This window comes from Lissotriton helveticus, chromosome 7 (genome assembly GCF_964261635.1).
Source record: "Lissotriton helveticus chromosome 7, aLisHel1.1, whole genome shotgun sequence".
NCBI classification, from domain to species: domain Eukaryota; kingdom Metazoa; phylum Chordata; class Amphibia; order Caudata; family Salamandridae; genus Lissotriton; species Lissotriton helveticus.
In genome coordinates this window covers 1,926,443,491-1,926,468,062 of record NC_136068.1, presented here as the reverse complement: position 1 = coordinate 1,926,468,062, position 24,572 = coordinate 1,926,443,491, and the positions used below count along the sequence as shown (strand labels likewise).

Genomic DNA, 24,572 nt, shown 5'->3' with positions numbered 1-24,572 from the left:
TTGGAGTTTGGCTTATTAGGACGACGTCGTCAGCATACAGTAAGTTAGATAGTTGATGCCCCCTTAGCCTGGGCGCATGAGAAGTGCTGTTGTTTAATTCTGTAGAATGGATTGCCATAAACAGGTTAAAAAGCGTGGGGGCCAGCACGCAGCCCTGCTTCAATCCGCTAGATGTTGGTATTCTCCTAAGATTTTGCAGGTGCTTGGAGTTTAAATCTTCTCTTCCTGTTGCTACTGTGGCTAAGGGTTCAAGTGGTAGGGACTTTGTTGAGTGAGGCTGCCCTAGGTGTATTTAAATCTGGCCCTTCATCTTGGGTGACCTCCAGGCTCGGGGCTGCTCTTTCACCTTTCTTACCCTCGCCCTCGCCCTCTTTGTCGTCTTTTTTCCCAATTTGCTGTTGTTTTGAATAAGTTGCAGACTCTGGGCAGAGGGGAGAAGGGAGATCACTCAAACTTTCATTATTGAGAGTTCAGGCTGGCACTGCGTCTTTTAGGGATGAGAATTTTGAGTAGATCACGGGCTGAAAGCCGCCACTACCCTTTGCAGGGTTCTGCGTTTGTTTGTCGTCTAGCGCTACCAGACTGCAATGGGGTGCCTTCTCCGGCAGCTGCTCATAGCCTGTTTCTCATTGCTGGTGATCTTGCTGAGGCCTTTGCTCTTCCTTCTCCTCTTGCTGAGTATAGATGTAACTGACCGCCTCTGTTTCCTTGATCTCATTTCTTTTATACTCCTTAAGGCACTTTACGTCTCCTGAGATCTCCTTAGTATTTTGAGTGATTTTGATAGCCATAGGATAGCCTTGAGATGCCCTTATATGTTTGGTACTTCTGACGTCCTGACCTTCTAGAGGCTGTTTGCTAGAATGGCTTCAATGGCAAAGGTGGCCTTTTCTAATGATGTTACAAGACTTTGTGTTGTACAGTCGCAGGGAAAGGAATGGGGGGGGGGGGAGCGAGCAGGGATCACAGACGGCCCCCGGGAGCTGTGCCCAGCCTAGTTAGGCTGTTTTTATGGGACCGATGGGCACCCACTCTGCCGCCACTTGCTAATGGTGGTAGAGCGTGCTCCTTGCCCCCTTTGCCTCCTTCGTTTCTACTTCTTTCCTTCTTTCCCCGTATTTGCTGTAGGGGCTACCACAAAGCGGAGCCATGGATCGTAGCTCTGTACAGTCTTTTACTCTTTTCTAACTATTTGGTTTTAGTGTTTTATTTGTTTGTTAACGCCACCTGATGCAGGCCTAGTGGTCCAAGCCTAATGACCCAAGCGAGGCGGTGAAATGAAGGCGCTGAGCGCGCTAAAGAAACCACCCAGGTGGGAAAGTCTGGTGCTGGAGATGGTGCTGGTGCAGGTACTAGTGTTGTAACAGAGCTCTGTGGCCCCCGTGCTTCGCTACCCACCCAGTGCTTTGCGCTCCAATACCTGTGGTCTGGACTGGTTTGTTCTAGTGTCCGGCGGTGAGCTTTAATCCCCCCTCACATCCCCTCAGTCCACAAGGAAGCGGGTGCTTGGGGGTAGTGGAGAGTGGCAGATACTGTGGCAAAGCTGTGATGGCCAGGGGCGATGACTCCGTTGAGGAGCAGGAGAAGGAGGAGGGTCGAGGTGCCACGGGGGGCAGGGAATTGAGCCAGCTGGCGGCTGTAGCACCAGCCCACTCCCGCTCTGCCAACTCACCGCAGCGCACTGGACGTGCCCGGACCCCTGCACTGCCAACCACCCATGGCTGCCGATGTTGCCAATCTCGCTAGTCCTGGCCTCCGCCTGACCTCCGCTTGCTCCTCTCCTGCAGCTGCTCACTGCGCACAGAGCTGCACAAAGAGCTGCACACAGAGCTGCGCACAGAGCTGCGCACGGAGCAGTGCACGGAGCTGTGCACAGAGAGCTGCGCACAGAGCTGCGCACAGAGCTGAGCACAGAGAGATGCACACAGAGAGCTGTGCACGGAGCTGCGGACAGAGAGCTGCGCACAGAGAGCTGTGCACGGAGCTGTGTATGGAGCTGCGCATAGAGAGCTGCACACAGAGCTGCGCACAGAGCTGCACACAGAGAGCTGCACACAGAGAGCTGCACACAGAGAGCTGCGCAGAGAGCTGCGCACAGAGAGCTGCGCACAGAGCTGCGCACAGAGCTGCACACAGAGAGCTGCGCACAGAGCTGCGCACACAGAGCTGCACACAGAGCTGCGCATAGAGAGCTGCGCACAGAGCTGCACACAGAGAGCTGCGCAGAGAGCTGCGCAGAGAGCTGCACACAGAGAGCTGCGCACAGAGCTGCACACAGAGAGCTGCGCACAGAGCTGCGCACAGAGAGCTGCGCACAGAGCTGCGCACAGAGCTGCCTCGCTCTCACTCTCCCGCTCTCTCGCAGTGAGCTCCGCCGAGCCCCCTAAGCCCTTCGCCCTCCACCAGCCGCAAGGGTCTCAGATGCCCCGGACACCCCGGGAGAGTACAAGGGTCCCCAGTCCCTGCGGGGGCTAAGCAGGGCAAAGCTGAGCGAAAGCAAAAGGAGAGAGCAGAGCGGTGCGGTGCGGCCTCCTCCTCCCTGCACTCGAAGTCGGCTCAGCTCTTGGCAATCCTGCAGGTCGTGATCTGCAAGACCCGGACATGTATTCAAACGTGCACCTACACTCGATTACTGTGCCCTACATGCCTCCTGTAGTATATTTCATAAGAATAAAATGATGAAGTCAATGTAAGTTGGGAGTACAGTTTATTCGCCTCATCCACAACCAGCTTCAGGTCCCAACTGACCTGGAATATTCAGTACATTCTTATTCCTAGAACATTACCAGTGTTCCTATTCTAACCCAGTGACATAAGCCCCACATAAGAGAGATGTAAGCCAACATAACACATCTCCCTTCTTTACAATAAGCAATAACATAAATAATGAACCTAGAAGAGATATAAGAAAGTTAGTAACTTAGAAGAAGAATTGAACATTATTTATACATAATCCTTCATGTACATTGGAGCACTGCGTAACCTTTGACTCCTCACACGAGTGTTGAGAGAAGAGTCAACACTTGGGCGAGAAGGATTTCTTATACTAAAGAGATTAGATTTGATATCAGAGTCAGACTGAGTAATGTTTTTTGATTTAACAACTACCACACGACTCTTATTCCAAATCCTCCCGTCTTGTGTCTTGATGGCATTCCCAAAAACTTTAATGACAGGCCTAACATTGGTATATTTTGACCAAGGCCTTCTCCCTACAGGTGCCTTTATTCTTATAAGGTCACCTACCTTTATCTCCTGAAATTTAACACACTTAACTTTGTCAAAATATGTTTTCCTACAAGCCTGTTTTTCCAATTCTCTCTCTCTCCAAGCACCAACATGATTGTCCACAAACCCTTTCTTTAAGTTCATCCAACCCGGACACCACATCGTGTTTGGAACTCTACCTCTGAATAACTCAAAGGGAGATTTTCCAGTGGTTGAGTGAGGAGAGCAACGATACGCATCTATTCTTTCCCTTAATGTATCTTTCCAACTTAAACCACTAGCTCTTGCAAGTTGTATGCTTTCTTTCAATGTGCGATTGACCCTCTCAACAGCACCATTCGTTTCAGGGTGATATAAAGATGCTTTTTTGTGTACTATTCCACATTTTTTAAGATAATCCTCAAAGAAACTAGAACAGAATTGTGGACCGTTATCTGATAATAAGCTATTCGGGAAACTCTCCCTCACAAATATTTCAGATAAAAACTTGATGACAGAGGTTGAAGTAATCTCACTAACAGCACAAACCTCAATCCATCGTGAATATAAATCAATTAAAACTATCAGATAGGGAGTGTCAGCAACTCCAGGAAGAGGCCCTAAGATATCAATGGCTATTTCATCCCAAGGGTGATTGGGTAACTCTCTACACACCATCGGCATTTGCCTGACTTTTAGGATCTTGTCACTTGCACAGCATTCAACACATTCTCTAACCATGCGTTCTATTTCTAAGTCCATTCCTGGCCACCAAAACTGGGTACGAACCATCTCTTTGGTCTTTACTATTCCCAAATGTCCAGCATGTGCATGTGCCAATAACTTTTTCCTTAAAGAGAAAGGAGGTACAAGCCTCAACCCACGAGTTAGCATGTCATCAGAAATTGATAACTCCTGAGAAACTAAGGACCAAGGTTTGTCCAGACTTTTGTTGTCTTTTAATAACGACATTATCTTAACTAACTCCTCATCTTTTGACAATTCTTCTTTCCACTCTTCTTTACCTACTACACCCCCTGTAACCTCACAAACATTGAGATAATCATCTTCATCAACATAATCATCTTCACACCCTATATCATCACTTTTTACTAATCTAGAAAAACAATCAGCTGCCTTGTTAGATACGCCAGGTAAATATTGTACCTCAAAGTCAAATTCCTGTAGGGATATGATCCATCTTCTAATCCGAGAGGAGATAGAATCCAACCCCTTCTTACAAAAAACTTCCTTTAATGGTTTATGATCGGATTTGACAACAAACTTAGTTCCCCAAACTAAATTTTTGAACTTTTTTAGAGCCCAATATATCGCTAATGACTCTTTTTCAATTACCGAGTAGTTTAATTCAGGACCACGAAGACACCTGGATGCACATGCAATTAAAGAGTCATGGTCATGTTTATTTTGCACTAACACTGCTCCTAAGCCTTTATCACTTGCATCAGTGAATATAAAAGTTGGTAAGCCAGGAACAAATGCTTGTAGACACGGAGCTTTCTTCAATTCCTCTTTTATACTCTCGAATTCCTTTTTACAGTCTTCTGACCAGACAAAAGTGACACTTTTCCCAGTGAGCCTCCTCATGTTCTTTGTCTTGTCCGCAAAATGTATGATAAATTTCCCATAAAATTCTACCATCCCAAGAAAGGATAACAACTCTTCCCTATTAACAGGTTCAGCAACTTTACCAATGGAAGCAACTAGATCAGATTTTGGAAACACCCCTTGGCTCTTGATACAATGACCCAGGTAGTTTACTTCCTCTAAGCCAAATTTACACTTTTCCCTTTTAAGAGTCAAACCAGAATCAGTCAATCTTCTCAAAACATGACACACACGTTCATTGTGTTCTTGTAAGTCTGACCCATATATTAGAAGATCGTCCTGGTAACATTTTACCCCTTGAAGACCTTTCAGTATATGTGTCATGATACGCTGAAACACCGAAGCAGCCGATATCAAACCAAAGGGCATTCTTCGGAATTTAAACGTACCCATTGGAGTGACAAAAGCAGTCAGGTCTTGACAAGAACTATCTAGCTCAACCTGGTGGTAGGCAGATGCAAGATCTAATGTGGTAAAGTACTTTGCTCCCTCTAATGTACCTACTATTTCATCTATGTTGGGTAACGGAAATCTGTCTACCACAACCTCTTTGTTTAATGCTCTTAGATCAATGCATAAACGAATCTCTCCAGTTGGCTTTTTCGCTACTACAATTGGAGCTAACCATTCTGTGGCCTCTACGGGTTCTATTACTTTATTTGTAATCAATTTCTCTATTTCTTCTTGTACCTTTACTTGTTCTGCAAGTGGTATCCTTCTAACTTTTGCCACTGTGGGAATTGCATTTTTCTTAAGCTTAATACAGTGTTTATATCCAATCAAACATCCTAACTTATCTTTAAACACAGAGGGAAACTTTTCTGCAAACATATCAGACAGGTTTTCTACCTCATGAATTCTCACCTGAGGTGTGGCATTCGGATCAAGTGTAACTCCTAAATCACGTTGATCCCTCCAACTAATTAGAGCATCCCCAAAATTAGTAACATAAATTTTGCCTGGAATAATTCTGCATCCCAATTCCATGCTGGCCATAAAATAACCTAAAATCTTAATAGGTTTACTGCCATATCCTAAGGGTAATATATCACTCTTAAACAATTTTACATTTTTCCCAAAAGTTTTGTGTAACAACCCTTCATCTATCATGGTGATTTGAGAACATGAATCAAATTTAAATTCTATCATGGCGTCATCTACCTTAACCAGGTGTGTGGGATGTTCTAATAACCCACTACTAATCTGAAACGTAACTGTCTTTACTTGTGGTTGTGTCCACTTTTTGTACATATTGTCTCTTTTATTACCTTTTGTCTTACAACATTTCGAAAAGTGACCCCTCCTCCCACACTCATTGCAAATAGATTTCAGTGCAGGACAATTTGAAGAATTTGCTAAATGACCGGGGTTGCCACATCTGAAACAAACAAATCTGTTTGACATATTAAAGCTCGGATTAAATCTATTTATCCCCGTATCATTTCTTTCATTGTCTTCCTTTCTCTCTTTTTGAACTTGATAAACAACTTCCTCTACTTTGGGCTCAGATTTCTTCTCAGGTTCCACCATCTTCTCTTTTTCACTTTTCAGTTCATCTACACATTTAGTCATGTGTTCCACTTGTTTCGCTATTACTAGTACTTCCTCTAAGGGTGGTTCATCTTTTAGCCATAACTCTTTTCGAATGCTATCATGAGCACATTTTAAAACAAATTGATCTCTTATTCTTTCCTCTAATGTTTGTCCAAATTTACACGAAGAAGCCAGTTTTCTTAGAGCAGATACATAGTCTTCGACAGACTCATCTCTCTTCTGTCCTCTTAGCCCAAAATGATATCTCTCCATTATTGTGCTCAATCTTGGGAGATAATGTCGATCTAACTGTTCTATGGCTATATCATACTCATTTAGGTTCCTTTGTTCTGCCGCTGTGAGCTCTGGTAAATGTTCCAATACATCTTGTCCTTCTCCTCCCAAACAGTGTAATAATAAAGAATGTTTTCTCTCTGCACTTAAGTTCGTGCCGCAAACTCTCGCATAATTTGCGAAAATTTTCTTCCATTTCTGCCATTTCACACTTGGTTCTCCTGGGCTTATCAAAAAAAATGCTGGCTGGGTCACGTTCTGCATGTTTATTATCTTTGTTATTTTAGTCTTCTTCTTTTTTTTTTTTTTTTTTTATAATATTCACACTGTGTCAACCTTTCTTTTTTTTTTTTTTGTTTTTTTTTTTTTGAAAACTTTAGCTTCAGAAAGAATTATTTCATATTATGAGCTCAATTCTCCTTTGGTTTTGTTTACAAAGATCCTTTCTAGAATATTCACTCTCCTTATATTCCTTTTTTTTTTACTTGTGACCCCAAACAATGGGCTCTCTGAGTCTCAATGGAATGCGCTTTATTTCTGCTGCGCAGCGAGTCTTGGAACGCAGTGGAACTCCTTGTTTTCACCACGTGACGTACACAAAGCCTCTAATGACACGCGCTGTTATGCGTGAGCGTCTTCCAATGATACGCGCTGTTAGGCGCGAGCGTCCTCCAATGACACGCGCTGTTTAGTGCGAGCTCCTTTCCATGACGCGCGCTGTTTACTGATGACTCGCGAGCAGTGCGAGTGCATTTACCGGCTCTCTGCCTAACGCGCTGCGATGTCCATATATTTTCACTTGAAACCCCTTCCTTAATTTAAATAGCCTCCCGCCGTACTCCTCACCGCTCTACAGAGTTTCCTTCCTTCATGTGGAGTCGAGGACATCAGCCGCTGGGAAGACTTCGCTTCCTTCCTTTTGAAGCGCAGCCGCTGGGGAGGCAGAAAGAGTTGAGGATAGCTGTGTGTTGAGGCTTCTTGAGGTAGGATCGTCGCCAAATAAATGTAGTATATTTCATAAGAATAAAATGATGAAGTCAATGTAAGTTGGGAGTACAGTTTATTCGCCTCATCCACAACCAGCTTCAGGTCCCAACTGACCTGGAATATTCAGTACATTCTTATTCCTAGAACATTACCAGTGTTCCTATTCTAACCCAGTGACATAAGCCCCACATAAGAGAGATGTAAGCCAACATAACACCTCCCAACCACCAGCATCAACAGCGCACCCGGTGATGCTGGCAGCGAATAACGTGCCTGACACGTTTCTTGACACCGGCGCTCATTTACCTTGCCCGACACATTTCTCCCTCACAGCGGAGGTAGTTGCTGGTGGGGCTGGGAAACGGCACGCGTAGATAATGATAAATACGCGGCTAGTAAACCAGACAGCACGCGCCTCCCAGAAAGGTGCTCTTGGCCAACAGTAATCGTCAGGGTAACAATCGATGAAGTAAATAAACGAGGAAGCACAGTTCGACCCTCAATAGAATTATAAATCCCACAACAGAAACAACTTTAGATATACTTTTCTGTTTTTCTCTTCCTTTTGAAGAAACGTAATCTTACTTCTCTTGTAGACACCTCACAGAGAATACTTTTAGACCACTGGTGAGGACATCGTTCAGTCTGCCCCCTGCGCAGACACAGATCGTCGCCAGTAAATGTAGTAAATATGCCACTCCCGTTACTTGTCCAGTGGTGTTTATTCTTAGTTGATGTCCCCAGCAGAGCAGTTACAGCTGTGCGCCTCATGCCGTCCAAACAGTATTGACCACACACAGAACATTGCATGTCATCACATTCTAAGTGCCACCTGGCCTTTCTAGTCTAGGACAACATTACAGAATTACATCATAGACTCTACAATTACCCCTCAGCCAATGATTAATTATCCTCTCCACTCCTCAATTATCATACGGTAAGTACGCCATATATCGGGTGGGGCTCATGGGTGTACCCAAGGAACCTCTCTTTACAACCATACACAGTGTGGCAGGCACCATGTTGTGCCCGCTACAGGGTGCAAGATTTTCCGCAACCACCCCTTTTTTCAATGGGAGCCTGTGTTATTGGTCGGAAAACAGGCTCCCATTGATGTCAATGGGAGTCTGACCGAACTGTGTTCGGAAACATCATAATCGGTCTGTCAGACTCCACAAACCCGAGTCGTTCAGAACCACTTCCAACAAGGAGTCGATCGGAATGCTTTCCGGCTGACATCGTAATGTTGCCCTAAAACCCGGCTTTTTACTAAGAGCTCTAACAAGTGCTGTTTTTATGTTACTTTACATCATAGCAGGAGTGAGGTTGTGCTTGGCTTTCATCGCTGCAGCTTCTGCGATGGGTTTCATGCCTAGGATTTCCTTGAAAGTTTCAAGGAGCGGGGGTCACCTTCGATCCATATCTTCTGAAGTGTGATCTTAGGTCTTACTAGGGTTGTGTAGACCAGAAGAGAGGGGCTTTAGGGTGCCTGTTTCAGGTGTGGGATGGTGCAGGCCTGGGTGGGTCTGTTAGTTGCCAGATGGCTTCTCAGCTCGAAGGAAGTGATGGACAAAGGCGCCAGGACATATCTACCAGAGAGATGCTTCATCTACCCAGGCCCTCGGGTTCTTCAATTCTGAAATGATTCTGAAGCCTCCCAAGCTTGGCATGATACAAAGGGGAGGCCGGAGGAATAATACCAATATTTCCTTTTCGAATGGTTGCCCTGTAGATGTGCAGCCGGTGGTTGTAACAGTGTTTGTTGATAGGTCCAGCTCATTAATATTAATGCCCACCAGTGCTCTTTTAGTGGCTTTGAGGCACTAGAGCTCTTTGGTGGTGATGTTTTTCCCTGGGACAGTTGTCAAATGATTTTGGCAAATGCTCTTGATCAGCATTCATTAAATGTTCGGCTGGCTGATGGCTGGTAGCTGGGGGTCACATGTGTTATATCATATTTTAACATCCAGGATCAACTTTTGAAAGCAGTTGTAGGCTTTGCTTCAGAGGGTTCCCACCGGATCACAGAAGCCCCTCCGGTTAAAACTGGTTTATCCCCCGTCTTCAATCTATCGCGACAGACAGGTGAGCTGCTTCCCTGTGCCCCCTCTACTCTTTGTGCCTCCCATCCCCAGTCGCAGTCCCTCTGACCTTTCATAGTGGTCAGAAGTGGATGTGTTCTGACATCTAGGCGCTTCATCAAACCCCTGAAATAAATAAATATCATATCTGACCAGCCACCACCAACACTTAGCTGCAGTTGTGACTTCAATCCAGAGGGTTGCCACCGGGTCGCAGGCATTGTGGCGCGCACAGCTCTGAAGCATTCATAAAATATGCAAAACATACTAGGTGGCAGGCCTTACCTGCACAACAATGTAAATATGATAATGTGGGCAAGCGGTCTTTATCTGAAAAAAGATTCTGGGTCACTCCTGAGGCACACACTCAGATTATGAAAAGAGTAGAAATTGGTTATTAGAAGTTTCTTAACTGCATGCGCGCTAGCGGTTTTCCCGCTGTGCGTTGCGTTTTTTAAAAACCCGCGTTACATGACGAGCTCAGCTCGTCATCAGCATACGACAGGCGTACCTCATAACGAGCTGAGCTCGTCATCAGCGTCGAAGAGGTTAAGATAAAACCTTATGCATACAGGAGGGAATGCATAAAATAAAAGGATGAAGCAAATGTACCCTATGCAAATAATGTTATTTTTAGGTCTGATGTTAGCCAAGACCTTTTGATTTTGTTGAAAATATACTTTTAATATACTTACTCCAACGGGCTTTCAGCCAGCACTCTTCATCCATTGGTCTGTTGTCTCATTCATCCACACACAAGCCAGTTCCCTGCAGTATTTGTGTATTTGTTTTGACTTTATAATTACTCTAATGATGCCTTTGTGTTTAGAGCCTGAGCAGGATGCTTTATACCAGATGTCAGCACAGGTTGCATTCAATCTTTATCAGTTCCTGTCTCTTGCCAATGCTGTTGTAAATTCATTTTGTGCCCGTTGTTTAACCGATTCCTGGTATTTCACAGCATAACAGATTGTGTCCATTTGAAACTGTTCTGTATTAATTCTCTTTTTACTATGCGTGCCGGACACAAACCAATACTTCAATATAATACACGTGAATTCATAAGCGGACAATTCTTCGAAAGACGTTTATTCTGGACTTAATTTCACCAGTGGTTCTTTAATACACCTTGCCCAGGGAGAACATCAGCCTTTATTGTGTTTAATTTGCAGCACTTGTAACACTTTTCCTAATTCTGTTCATTCCTTCCTTCCTTCTTTGGTGTGTTTGTTTCTTTATTTCTTTATTTCCATTTCTTTCCCTTTTCTTTATTTCTTTTGTTCTACCTTTCTTGCTTTCCTTCCTTCTTTCTTTCCATCTTTCTTTCCTTCTTCCTTGCTTTCTTTCCTTCATTTCTTCTTTCTTTCCTTTTTCCTTTCCTTTTCTTCCTTTCCTTATTTCTAGCATTCCTTCATTTTTCTTTCTTTCCTTCCTTCTTTCTTTCCTCCCTACTTCTATCTATTTTCCTTATATCCTCCCTCATTTCTCTTTTTACTTTCTTCTTTCTTTTCTGCGTCTCTTTCTTTCTCGCCCTCTCTCTCTTTGTATCTCTCTTTTTCCCTCTCTCTCTTTCCATCTCTCTTTCTCTATCTCTCTCTCTTTCTCTCTCTCTTGCTTTCTCTGTCCGTCTCTCTCTTTCTCTTTTTGTTTTTCAAAGGCTCGAGGCAGACAGCCAATGGCAGAATGATTGGCTTTTTTAGTTCCGTGCTAGCCAAGACTGTTTGATTTTACTAAAAGTATGTCTCTGTCATAGTTACATATAGGGGTTTTCAGCCGCACTTCATCCATTTTCTGTGATTGTGTCATTCACATTTTTCTCCAACACCCTCAAGCATGCATCAAGGAGAAATGCTTCAACCCACTTACGCCATTGGCTGACTTCACTGCCAGTTATGGCATGCTGCCTTTTCACAATGAATATAGAAGGTGGATCTGCACACCTAAATTCAAACAAGTTTGTTCAATATTTCTACTCCTTCGGGAAGTTTAGCATGCTCTCTAGTTGTAAGGGTGCGTGCCCTGCTCCCTAATCGGTACCAACTGTATAAATATGAGTCCAAGGAAAACCCTGGGCTACTAGAGGCACAACAAATGGGCCGTAGGCCTTTTCAAATGTAAACACAATTCAGTCCTATAAATTTACTGTATAAGCAGACAACATTTATTTTCAATGCTTTATATGCTCATGGAAGAACGCATGATACACATGAGTACATTTTCCACATTTGTGTAGCATTCATACAAGGGTTTCTACATTTAACTGAAAATGTTCAATAACCACATGATCAGATAACATATTATGACCACTTGAATTGTACACATAAAAAACATATTATCTTTAAACAATTAAAGTTGATATCCAAAGTCCCAATGCATTTCGGGTTCAAATAGAACCCTTCGTCAGGGTATATATAAATTGAAGATGGTAAAGAAGCAATCTGGAATAACAGCGTCCTGTAGTGAAGTCTCTACGGGATCCACAAAACAGCAACATAGAAATCTGTATCCAACTCTTTCAAGGATTACATGATACACGAAAAATAGAAAAATTATAGCTGGGGAGTGCCACTGAGAGAAAGTCTTCATGTGCAAAGAAATAAACACCGTGCAAAAAAGCATGCTCATTTCTGTGCCAAGGAAACGTGCAAATCACTACGCCTTGCAAGTGTAGTGCAAATCCGAAGAAAATGGTGTAAATCCCATACATTCAAAAGGTGAATGGGGTGAGAGGGTTCCATTCCCACATGTGAGAAAGCAAACACACTAACACCAAAAGCAACCAACTACAATATGCTTACTGGAGAGCTGGTGCGCATGAAGCGTAGTTTACACGATATCTCTTGCCACTGTCTGGAAAACTGGCAGAGTATGTCCAAAATCCCAGTGAAGCAAATTGAGGGGAATGTTTAAGGGGTAAAAAACTCAAACAGCGTAGACGTACTTCCGTATGAACTGGAAGATAAGCTTACCGCCAATGGTGTTGTATTAGAAATGGCTCCGTAAGCTCAAAAAGAGACCTGAAATTAACCGCATGCGTGCAGCCGTTTTTCCCGCTGTATGCGGCAATTTTCAAATTACCGCGATTCTTGACGAGCTCAGCTCGTCATCAGCACACGGCAGGTAACGCTGATGACGAGCTGAGCTCGTCATCAGCATAGAAGGGGTTAAACAAGTGATACAATCCTAAAAATCCATGCGACCAGCTTTTAAATCGTAAAAATCAGACAAAAGTCCGTGAACGTACCCACAACTGGAAAACGCCACCACACTAACTTCGATGTCCGACGCGAGTCCGCCCATCAGATCATGTGGTGCGGAACTCGCCCAAGTTTAAAGAATGGGAACAAAAATAAAAAACGGACTGAAACCAAGCACCGGGAAAGCTTGAAAACGGAAGAGACGAGTGGGGACATATTGGCAGATCTAGTCAGATCAAGGTTAGGAGGGTATACAAGATTGAAAAAATAAATTAAAAGGGTCAACTAAAAATATTACTACCCGCGTGAAACATCATACAACTAAATAAAGAGGTGTATCTTAGTGCTACCAAGAATATAAGGAAAGTAAATGAATCTCCCAAATACTTAAAGACTTTTTTAAAAAAAACATAATATAACAGAACCCAAAATAATATGTGCAAAAAATTCAAACAGTGTGAAGAGAATCCCAGTGTACTCCCGTACAATCTGCGTTATAAAGCTCTACATTTATAGAAAGCATAGTAATTCGTAATGGTCATTTAGACCCCCTGGAATAACAGTCCCTAGAGTCTTTATCCAATGTGTTTCGCTCCTAGCTAGGAGAGTGTGAGAATCCATTCCTGAGATTTGTTGAATACGTTCTAGAACAGTGTATCTTAATTGGGGAATAGTGTGTTTCGCTTCTACTCAATGTCTAGCTAGCGAGGAGTTAGTGTTCTGGTTCCTAATGCGACTTTTATGCTCCACTATTCATTTTCACACTGAGCACATCCACACACAAGGTAGTTCCCTTCAGTGCCAGACTCCAGAACTGATGGCCTTGTGAATGCTTGTTTAATTTAGGTAGGTTTGCTTCTCTAATGTAGAACACCACTTTATTGCAGGCTGCACATTTCCAATTTCTATTGACCCCTAGATAAAAAATTTATTAGCTTCAATATTCAGGACTTTGTGACTTATGTCCGTACATAGCATTCAGCAAAAGTGGTCGCAATTTCTACACCGACTTTATCCAAATACATTTAATTTTTGCAAACAAACATATATATTAAAACATGGTTCACAAAATTACGAACATGGTTCATAAAATTCCTAATTTGTTGGGGGTGGAATTTGACCTTCTTCACTGCTACGCACGAGGTAGGTCGTAAACACAGTCTGTTTACCTGGGTTTAAAAAAGAAAAGTTTCACAAACTGTTTTTTTCCAGAAAGCAGAGGTCCCAGAGACCACTGCCTTCTCCTGAAAAAAATCTTTTTCACAACATTGATAAAGAGGAATGGGTCCCTAAGATCCCCCTTCCTGTTTGCGAGTGGCTTACTACCTCCTTTGGGGTGTCGGGAAACTTTTCAATGATTTGTGACCATTGGCCCATACCATTAGAAATCACAAATTGGAAGGTACACCCTACACATGCCTTTTTCAATTTGCAATTAAGTATGTAGTGGCAAACCGGTTTTGCGATTTAGTATGTAGCGACTGAATCACCATTAGGGTTCTGAACATACCCAAAGGCTATTTTGGAGTAGCAAGGGCTCCGATTGTGCAAATCTGAGTCTTTGTGACCGCAAAAAAGCTTTGGCCCTTTGTGCAGAATGTAGTGGACAGAGTAGGGACACTATGGGTGATAATTCTGAAAAGTAGATTGTTGATCTGTTCATCTGTTGGGTATAAAAGTGCTAAAATGTAGTGTAGTTGCTGTTTGTGGTTACACTTCTTCACCTACATGCCTTTCTGTTTCAGTGATCTACGGTTCATGGTTTGAACATGCCGTTGCCTGGAATGAACATATAGACGATGAAAATGTGATGGTCATAATGTTTGAAGACATGAAAGCGGTAAGAAGTGTTTGCTGGTGGTTTCCATAACGTTGTGAGGTTTAGCATCCACTTGGAATATATACATAGTTGTTTGAGACTCAAGTGACACAATGGCCCAAAGGCAGTAACTCAGCCCATCTCCATCTCTGCTCTACTGGTCTTGAAGAGCAGTGGCGGCTGACACAATGAAGAGGTGGTGAGCCGGGTGGAGGAGGTGAGGTGGAGCAGGGTGTGGGGTTAACAATTAAGAAAAAAAACATTTACCTGAAGTTTACGGCTCCATCGCTCTTCGTGCCTAAGTGTTTTGCTGCTTCCTGGTCCCAGAAGACGCTGGTACAGCAGCAGCGCGTGTTTCGCCTGAGCGAGCTGGTTTGACACTCAGCTCAGGACAGGGAGTCTGTGCTGTTTCTCCAACCCGGCTGTTCAATACAGCACGGTTGGAAAAACCTAAGTGCAATTGTGAGTTTGTCCGGTCTAAGACGTCCTCCCAGACACACATGCGCACTTCTAAGTGTGTAAACTAGTCCTCCCCCCATGGCCCCGGCCCCGCCCCTCCCTGCACACATTGGCTCAGAGCCCGCAAATAAAAACTAAAGCAATTATAGTAAATCCTTTCATTGTTCACCTGTTGGCTCTGAGCCAGTGGGGCGACGCTCCATCGCCATTACGAAATAGCCGCCCCTCATCTTTAGGGTGCCACTGTCCTGTTTACATATGATAAGTTAATTAAGGTTCTCATCATGTCCTTGCCATGTAATATTTTGAGGGTACTGCTGTCCTGTTCAAATATACAAGTTCATTACAGTTCCCTGTGTACCCTTGATATGTAATATGTTGAGGGTACAGCTATTGTTTTCCAATCTCTCAAGTTCATTACGGTTCCCTGTGTACCCTTGATATGTAATCTGTTGAGGGCACCTCTGTCCTGTTTACTTATGCAAAGATCATTACAGTTCCCAGCATGTCCTTGACTACCTTTCTTGCTGATGAAAGAGTTCATTCAACTTTTCTAAGAGCAGGAACAGAGTAAAGTAAACTCAGATGAACATCACCAGAGAGGAGGTCTTTGCAGTCAGTGGTTTGGTTGGACGAGTGTACATTTAGGAACAGGAGAAAACATGCAACTAGACCTTATGTAAAGAAGGGAGGGATCAGAACAAATCATCTCAAAGCAATTAGATAATACTCATCTCCTTGTGTTTAATGAAATTAGGACTCTTTAGCAATAGCTCTTGGAAAATCCTGGTTTTATCTCAAGAAACTGAGGTTCCTGTTATGCTTTTTTGAAGCTTCTTAACAACTTAAGAGCAGCATTAGAAATGGGGTTACAATAGAATGTGTTTAAAGTAGAAACAGAAGACCAATTAGCTGATTGCCGACACCTTGCATTCCAGCGGAAGATTGACAGACGAGATCAAGTCAAAGTGGATTTGAGAGGAGATGCGGACAATTGGGAGGAAGAATTGGGATAACCACAGATATTTGAAGAACATCTGGATACTAGATTTAAGACAAATAGAATGGAGTAACTATGATCACTGAAGACAACTCGTTTGATTTTTGACAGACATCAGAAGATCATAGGCATGGTTGGCTCCACATTTGGATGAAGTTGTCCGTGGCTAACGGATCCGGTCTCCAGTTGTAAAAATGGGGAAGTTGATTGTTCAGTCGAGAGGCAAGAGATCTATTTGAGAGGGGTCCAATATTTCCTGAATGCTAAAGAATACTGGAAGTTGTAGCTAACAATCGCTGTAATCTCTGAAGTGATGGGAACACTAATCTACCCATGAGTACATTTGACCCGAGATATTTTCTGCCGTAACAGACGTGTGACCGAGGAGACAAAACTCCCAGGATTGCTTTGCTCGGTTTAATAGTTTGGACCGGGTGCCTGAGGTGGTTGATATAATGGACAGCTGAGAATGATGAAACAGCAAACTCATTTATTGTGAATGATTGGATCACAATGGAGCCTGGAAGCCGTTCTAAATAATTTATGTCCTCTGTGAGATCCCTCTAAGACCAGTCACCTCCAGTCGAGAATTGGCCGAATCTTGCACCCCACCCTGACAAACTTTCATTTGACTCTAATCGTAGATTTGGTGGAGAATTAAACTTTGACCTTCCATTCCATGCTTGAAGATGTTCTAAGCACCAATGAGCTTCTGCCTTTGTTTCCTGATCGAAGGGGATTCGAACTGAATGACTCAAACCTTTTCTCAAATGTTGAAGGGTTAAGTTTGGAGACCTCCGTAGTGTAGAGATTCCGGTAAAACACTTGTATTAATGAGGCATGGAGATCCACTATGCAAGCTTGTTATCAGAGGAGAGAGATATGCGAGGCAGCACATAATTAAGATAGTGCTTTTCTGATAACACGTTTGGAACTTGGAGGTTGTGGGATGAGGATTGAGAATTCACCAAGAAACCTGGGAATTCTTTAGAGTGTAGAGGAAGGAGAGAAGATTTCTCCTGATTGATGACAAAACTCAAATTTTTTAGGAATGAGATTCTGAATTGTAATTGATTAAATAAAGACATTTTGTTTTGCGAAAGTAGATGGAAGTCGTCCAAGTACCAAGTGAGTTTAAGTAGGCTACTACCAGTTTCAAACGTTTGGTGGAGCACCAAGGAGCCAAGGATAGGCTAAAATATCGGGCTGTGAAATGGTAATCGGAGCTGTCCTATTGAAACTGAAGAAATGTGCGATGAGAAGGAGGAATGGTACCGAAAGACAGACATCTTTTAAATATGATGAAACCCCCCATTCGGTGAATGTTTTGCATTTTGAAATGCCTGTAAACGACAAAATGGTTGAACTGGGGTAGATTTATCACTGGTCTTAATTTTATGTTTTGCTTTTTTTTAAAGTCAAAAGGTTGCTTAAGAAGCCTGAATAATCTAAGTCATTTTGTGTATTAATCCATTTTTTAAATTAAATCCTCTACTTCCTTAGAAGTAAAAGCGGTATTCTGTGAGGGGAGATAGACTGCACTGGATCTTGATAAAACTCTGTCTAATAGCCCAGGACTGCTAAAAGCTATTTGTCTTGGCTAACCTAGACATTAACCCGACCTATGGGAAAAAAACGTATTTTAGAAAATTCAAATGTAAACACATACACCAAAGAGAATATAATAAGAAAAGTATCACTTCTGTGGGCAATGGGACTAACAGGACCCCTGTGTCTTATACATTAGCAGTCACAGCGCCAGGACTAACGAGACACCTGTGTGTTATACATTAGCAGTCACGGCACCACGACTAACGGGATACCTGTGTGTTATACATTCGCAGTCACAGCACCACGACTAACGGGATACCTGTGTGTTATACATTCGCAGTCACAGCACCACGACTAACGAGACATCTGTGTCTTATACATTCGCAGTCATGGCACCACGACTAAAGAGACACCTGTGTCTTATACATTTGCAGTCACGGCACCACGACTAACGAGACGCCTGTGAGTTATACATTCGCAGTCACAGCACCACGACTAACGAGACACCTGTGTCTTATACATTCGCAGTCACAGCACCATGACTAATGGGCCACCTGTGTGTTATATATTCACAGTAACAGCACCACGACTAACGGGATACCTGTGTGTTATACATTAGCAGTCACGGCACCACGACTAACGAGACACCTGTGTGTTATACATTCACAGTAACAGCACCACGACTAACGGGATACCTGTGTGTTATACATTCGCAGGCACGGCACCACGACTAACGAGACACCCGTGTCTTCTACATTCGCAGTCATGGCACCACGACTAAAGAGACACCTGTGTCTTATACATTCGCAGTCACGGCACCACGACTAACGAGACGCCTGTGTGTTATACATTCGCAGTCACAGCACCACGACTAACGGGATACCTGTGTGTTATACATTCGCAGTCACAGCACCACGACTAACGAGACATCTGTGTCTTATACATTCGCAGTCATGGCACCACGACTAAAGAGACACCTGTGTCTTATACATTTGCAGTCACGGCACCACGACTAACGAGACGCCTGTGAGTTATACATTCGCAGTCCCAGCACCACGACTAACGAGACACCTGTGTCTTATACATTCGCAGTCACAGGACCATGACTAATGGGCCACCTGTTTTGTTATATATTCACAGTAACAGCACCACGACTAACGGGATACCTGTGTGTTATACATTAGCAGTCACGGCACCACGACTAACGAGACACCTGTGTGTTATACATTCACAGTAACAGCACCACGACTAACGGGATACCTGTGTGTTATACATTCGCAGGCATGGCACCACGACTAACGAGACACCCGTGTCTTCTACATTCGCAGTCATGGCACCACGACTAAAGAGACACCTGTGTCTTATACATTCGCAGTCACGGCACCACTGTGGAAAAGTAAATTTTGCCATGTTATATGTGCCTACGTGTTCCCCATCTTATGCTATATGTGCATGATCGATATGCATGTATCCCCCTGTGATCGATTAAAGACACAAAAATAGTTGTGTCCAACTCTAGTATGCCAGTTTCCAGTTCTCGTGAAAGCAACGAGTATTAGGCCTATGTAAACCTATGTTGCCACATTTTACAGTGTGCACGTTAATTCATTGAATTGTCCCCGTTTCTAGGCCTCAAAAGGGCCCGGACATCTGATTCAAGCTCCTGTCTCCTGAACCCTCTCCGAGGAGCGATACAGCCCCCACCTGCATCCCTGACCCTTCGCTTACTTCCTGCCTCGCAGTGCCCGGCCCGGCCTGGCTCTGCCTCCCAGTCTGCCAAGAGTATGTCATGCTTCTAGTTATCAGTCCAGCCCTCCTTCTCTGCGTTCCTAAGCTACTGAATCGCATCAATAGTTTCCGTCATGGTCTAGCCTTTATGTCTCCATGCAAGAGAAATACTGTATTAATATTCATCGAATATTCCTAGCACACGCAATACATGTAGAATTATGCATGCACCAGTTTTAGTGTCTAGTAGCCTCTGCCCTGATAACTTTTGGATTCTATCAGCATGTACTCCAAACACCAGATACCAGATATGCCTTAGGTACATGTCGCTCTGACACTCCAGACTTTAGTCTCCTCTTCTAGTGCAGAAGTCATAGCCCCCAGTTCTCCTGGTAACACGTCATTGCCCGTTTGCGCGCACCACTAGGTTAAAGGTCCCAGCTGCTCAGGTAGCCCCCTCCATGTTTCCGCCCCGTTTATGACACTTCTGTTACGTTTACATCACATGTCTATGTATACGCCCTGTACACGCCTTCTTGTTACATCATTTAGTCCTTATCTTTCGTGACTGCTACGAGTCACGCCTACTGCTACGCCTACTGTATTGAATGTAATGCAACTGTTTTAATATATATACTGAACACTGTTACTGAAAGTTACCCAATTCCCGATTCCCATTTTCCCCGGCAGCTGCCATCCCGTGCTATTGCAGGCTGTCCTGTTCCTGTCCCTTATGCCTGATTAAAGCCTGTAGACTCAAGATACCTCGAATCCTGTCTCTTATTTATTGAGCTATCTGTTTTATTCACTGTATTCAAAAGTAGTACCGGTAATTAATTATTTATTTACCACATAATGGCGCCCGAATAGGGACTTGCCCTTTCCCCACGCGCCGGCGAAGCCACGCAGGCCCCCTGACCCTCTGCAGCCGTGACGGAACTCTACTGCGCACCGGCAGATATTTCTGCTTCAAGTATCCCTCAGGCCCACGGAGGAGACGGAGGTTGCGGTCCAGCATCCAGACGAGGCGGTGAGGAACGCGGCGAGTCCCGACCAGAGCCCAAGCCGAGAGTCCAGGGTCCGAGGTATCCGGAGGCCCACCTGTAACTGAAGTCCGAAGTCCGAAGTTTTGTAGTCCGTCGTCGTAGCAGTCCAGTCCAGTCCGAGGCCTTCCGTTCTTGCTGCCCGGTGAGTACCGTTGCTGGGGTAGTATCTAGACAGGGTCAATTAATTTGTCTCTGGTCCGTGGGTTTGGGTACACAGATCCAATACGAAGTGTTCACCTAGGTGGATGCGGGTCCTGACGTGTCTCTTTATGGGACCGGTAAGTTTCGTACTGTTTTAGCAGTGCATCTAGTAATTCTAGTAAGTTTCGTTCTCGAGAAATTCATGTGTTCTGTTCTCAGTATACCAGGTAATATTCTGTCCGAACTGTTATTTTAAATGTCGTTTAATTTGTTTTCAATGTCGTGGTATGAGTGATTTGTTTTTCCAGTCATTATTGTGTTTATCGTGTATTGTATTGTGTTTAGATTCCAGCCTAGACAATGCCTATATTCTCCAAGTTACGTCAGTTAAAAACCAGAAAAGGGTTATTAGAGGAAGCAGTTCCTGTCCCGCCTAGGGACAGTCCAGGTCATTTTATGTATCATAAGCATGGCTTAAGTGCCATATTATATCTAGACTTATGGGTGGACTACACCAAGGAATTAGAAGAGAAATATAGATGGCCCGTATCAGGTACGTGGGATGCCGAGTGCATCATGCGAGTAGAAGAAGCATTATGGAAAAAGAAATCCAGACAGTCCCAGAAAGATGCCATCGAGTTATGGCGCAAAGAATCTCATAAAAGAACAGAAAAAGAAATCAGAAAAACAGAATTAAGTAGGGAATCCTCAGAAAGAGCCCAAGAAAGGGAATTAATCGAAGTAGGTGAACGAGTTAAAGCAGAACAGTCAGACAGACAGAGAAATGCTCTTATTAAAGGTATGTATCCTCTTCTTGCCGAGGGCTTGTCAAAAGCAACCCCGGAAGCACCATGTAATTTTCCGCCGCCCTTGGTTCCGATTAAGCTACGTCACAAACCGACTGCAGCTGATATTTTTCTCTCGTCCTATTTGGACGATACAGTCCCAGAATATGCAAATCCTGTTCCGCCAGCTCCCGTAAATAATGTAATTCCTGTTCCTCCAGCCACCGGGGCACCCGTTGCAGCATCTGTTACGGCACCCCCGGTCCAGCCTACAGTACATGTACCCGCTACATCAGTCACTCTACCAGCACGTACAGTACACACCGACGATTCCAGTTTAGGAGCAACGGGGGGAAGTCCTCCTGGAACCCCGCCTCAACACAGACGTATGACGATACTTGAGCTACATGAACGAGCGTTCGCCAAAAATTCAGACACTTACAGATATCAAGCGAGCACTTACCAAATGTCGTTATGATCCAGTTTCAGGCGATGGTAATATGGTCATATATTCATTACGTGTAAGACGGGTGACCGAATATTTGGACACCCTGCCCAATATGAAAGAATATCTAGATAGAATATATCGTTTTATCCGTACAGGAGCAGATCCAGAAAGTGTTGGCGACGCCATGGTTCAAAGAAAAGTCGAGATTCAGCTTATGCTTTTAAAGTTTCTAATCAATTGTTTAATAAGGGAACAAGATTATCCGGATAAAGATCCGGAAGAAATGAAAGTCCTGACCAGGTGGAGTGACCATATAGCCGAGGGAAGACACAAGACACAGAACTGTATAGAGAGTATGTACAAGAAAATCCGTAGGGAAATAATAAAGTTACACGAGAAACGAGAAGCAGCACAAGTAACCGAGAAAGAGGACGACTCTGATACCGAAGAGGTAGACGACGAGAATCCCTCCAGAATAGCGTATGTAGGTAGAACTAGACTTCCCGACCGACATTCACGCCTAGATCACAAGAAAGTTTTCCCTCCTCCAGCACCAGAACAGGGTTCTCTTGAACAAGTATTTCAAGCTACCGATCACATTCTGAAATCACGAATCGGTTATAGTGAACTTAGTACAATGCATGAACAAGAACTAGCCCAATCAGCAGTCCGATGGACTACTGATTCTACCACTTTTCCAGACGAAATAGTGGCACAAATGTTTCTGAAACTGCCCCCAGCCGAGCAGCGACTGGTGGGTATATATATGATCCAGCACCTCATTACACTGTATGAGGGACAGCATTCTGATCCAGGTCCGTTACATGATGTATTGAACGAGTTACTCCAGTATAGATGGAGAGGTCTAGGTACTGATTTAATTAGTGTCATTCTAGAACAGCGCCACAAATATCGAACGTTTCTAAATCCGCATTTGGTTCATGTCTCACCTCCAGAAAGTAAATCATTTTACATAGATAGACAGCATCCGTTACGAGAAGTACACCCAGTCAGAGGAACGGGTGGTGAGCTAGAACGAGTATTTGTTTACACCCCTATCACAAAGATGGAACTCTTAGAGATGAAAAAGTTAATTCCCTGTCACGACAAAGATCCAGCAGGGTTCCATCGAGAATTAAAAGACATGCTCCGTATGGGAGAATACACGTATCCTGATATTATTAAAATGTTAAAGGTCCTGTTGCCCGCAGGGGTATATGAAAAACTCAAGGAAAAAGAATGGGAGGTGGGAGAGAAAAAGATTGATTGGACAGCTCTAGAAGCTGAAGATGGTTTACGAGTACCAGGTACCGGTCTTGGGGAGAAATGTAAAGATTTGCCCGAGTTATTGATACAAGTTTTGCCAAGGTTACTAGCCACGAAAAAGGAAGATTGGGATGCAATCTCAGCCTGTAAACAGAAACAGGATGAAGACACTAGTGATTTTTATTCTAGATTCGAAAAATGTTTTATTATTAACAGTGGTCTGAAAACAAGTAGTGAATCGTTCCCTCATCTTTTTGTTACCAAACTAGTCGAGAATTCTTTACCACAAGTTAAAAATCGAGTATTGAAAGTCGAAAGTACCTGGCAAGCTAATACTCCGTCACAGATGTTACAAATGCTCCAGTATCACCAGAACAGAATCAGGGAAGAGCAAGAACACGAAAGGAGACGTATGAAAGACATGAAAATGAAAGTATTAGTTGCACAATCTGTTCCACAAGACAGTCAGAAGAGGGGTCCGAATCAAGCCAGTCATCCTGCAGCTCCCGTTAAAGGGACCTGCAATTACTGTAAACAGCCAGGTCATTTTATAAACGAGTGTGCAGTTCTGAAACACAACATAGCTACTGGTAAAACTAAAGAAAGACCACGTCCGCCTAGACAAGAACAAGTTTCACAGACTTCTCAGCCACCACAGAATGCACAACAGACAGTTACAGCACAGCAGCCTATCGCTGCAACACAGCATGTTACACAACAGATGTACCAGTATGCCCAGACAGAGTATCCAGAGTATCAACAGTATTCATGAAACAGCCTAGAGAGGGAGGTAGGCTTGCCTCTCATCGAGATACCTGTAGATCAAGAGGGTCCCTATGTACACAGTCAAGTATTAGGGAAAGACAGAAAGTTTTTGATTGATACAGGGGCAAGTAGGACTACCATCAGTCATGACGAGGTTCCAGGGGCTCCGCTCTCAGGCTCTAAAAATGTTTCCCTTGGATTTTCAGGAAAGCCGATTGTTAATGAAATTTCGAAACCAGTTATTCTAGAAGTTGGTCCATTGTCCCGAACTACTGATTTGTTACTTACGAAATCTTGTCCAGAAAATTTGTTAGGCATTAAGACATTGAAAGAATTAGGAGCAGTTATTTGCTGTTCCCTAGAAGGGGTCCGCTTGTTTCTGAGAGACTTCAAAGGTCATTATGTATTACGTGATTTTGATCCAAGATTATTGAATGTACCACAGCATTTATGGGCGCAAGGTCCAACTGATGTAGGTTGTATGCATATCACACCCCATCGTATGACTCTAAAGCAAGGTGTAGTCTTGCCACGAATCAGACAGTACAAATTGCCACCTGAGGCTGTAGCAGCCTTATCCAAAATTATTGACGAACTTATTGCCCAAGGAGTGGTTGTAGAAACTGACTCCAATGT

At 43.7% G+C, this 24,572-nt stretch overlaps 1 protein-coding gene across 2 annotated transcripts in view; it reads left to right on the top strand.

The window, feature by feature from the left end:
- LOC144767882 (sulfotransferase 6B1-like) overlaps positions 1–24,572 on the top strand; it is a 118,949-nt gene that overhangs the window by 71,224 nt on the left and 23,153 nt on the right. For both annotated transcript variants that reach the window (XM_078651235.1, XM_078651236.1), the window contains one exon: positions 14,674–14,768. In XM_078651235.1, the coding sequence (XP_078507361.1) occupies positions 14,674–14,768 (95 nt within the window). The remainder of the gene's footprint in view (positions 1–14,673; positions 14,769–24,572) is intronic.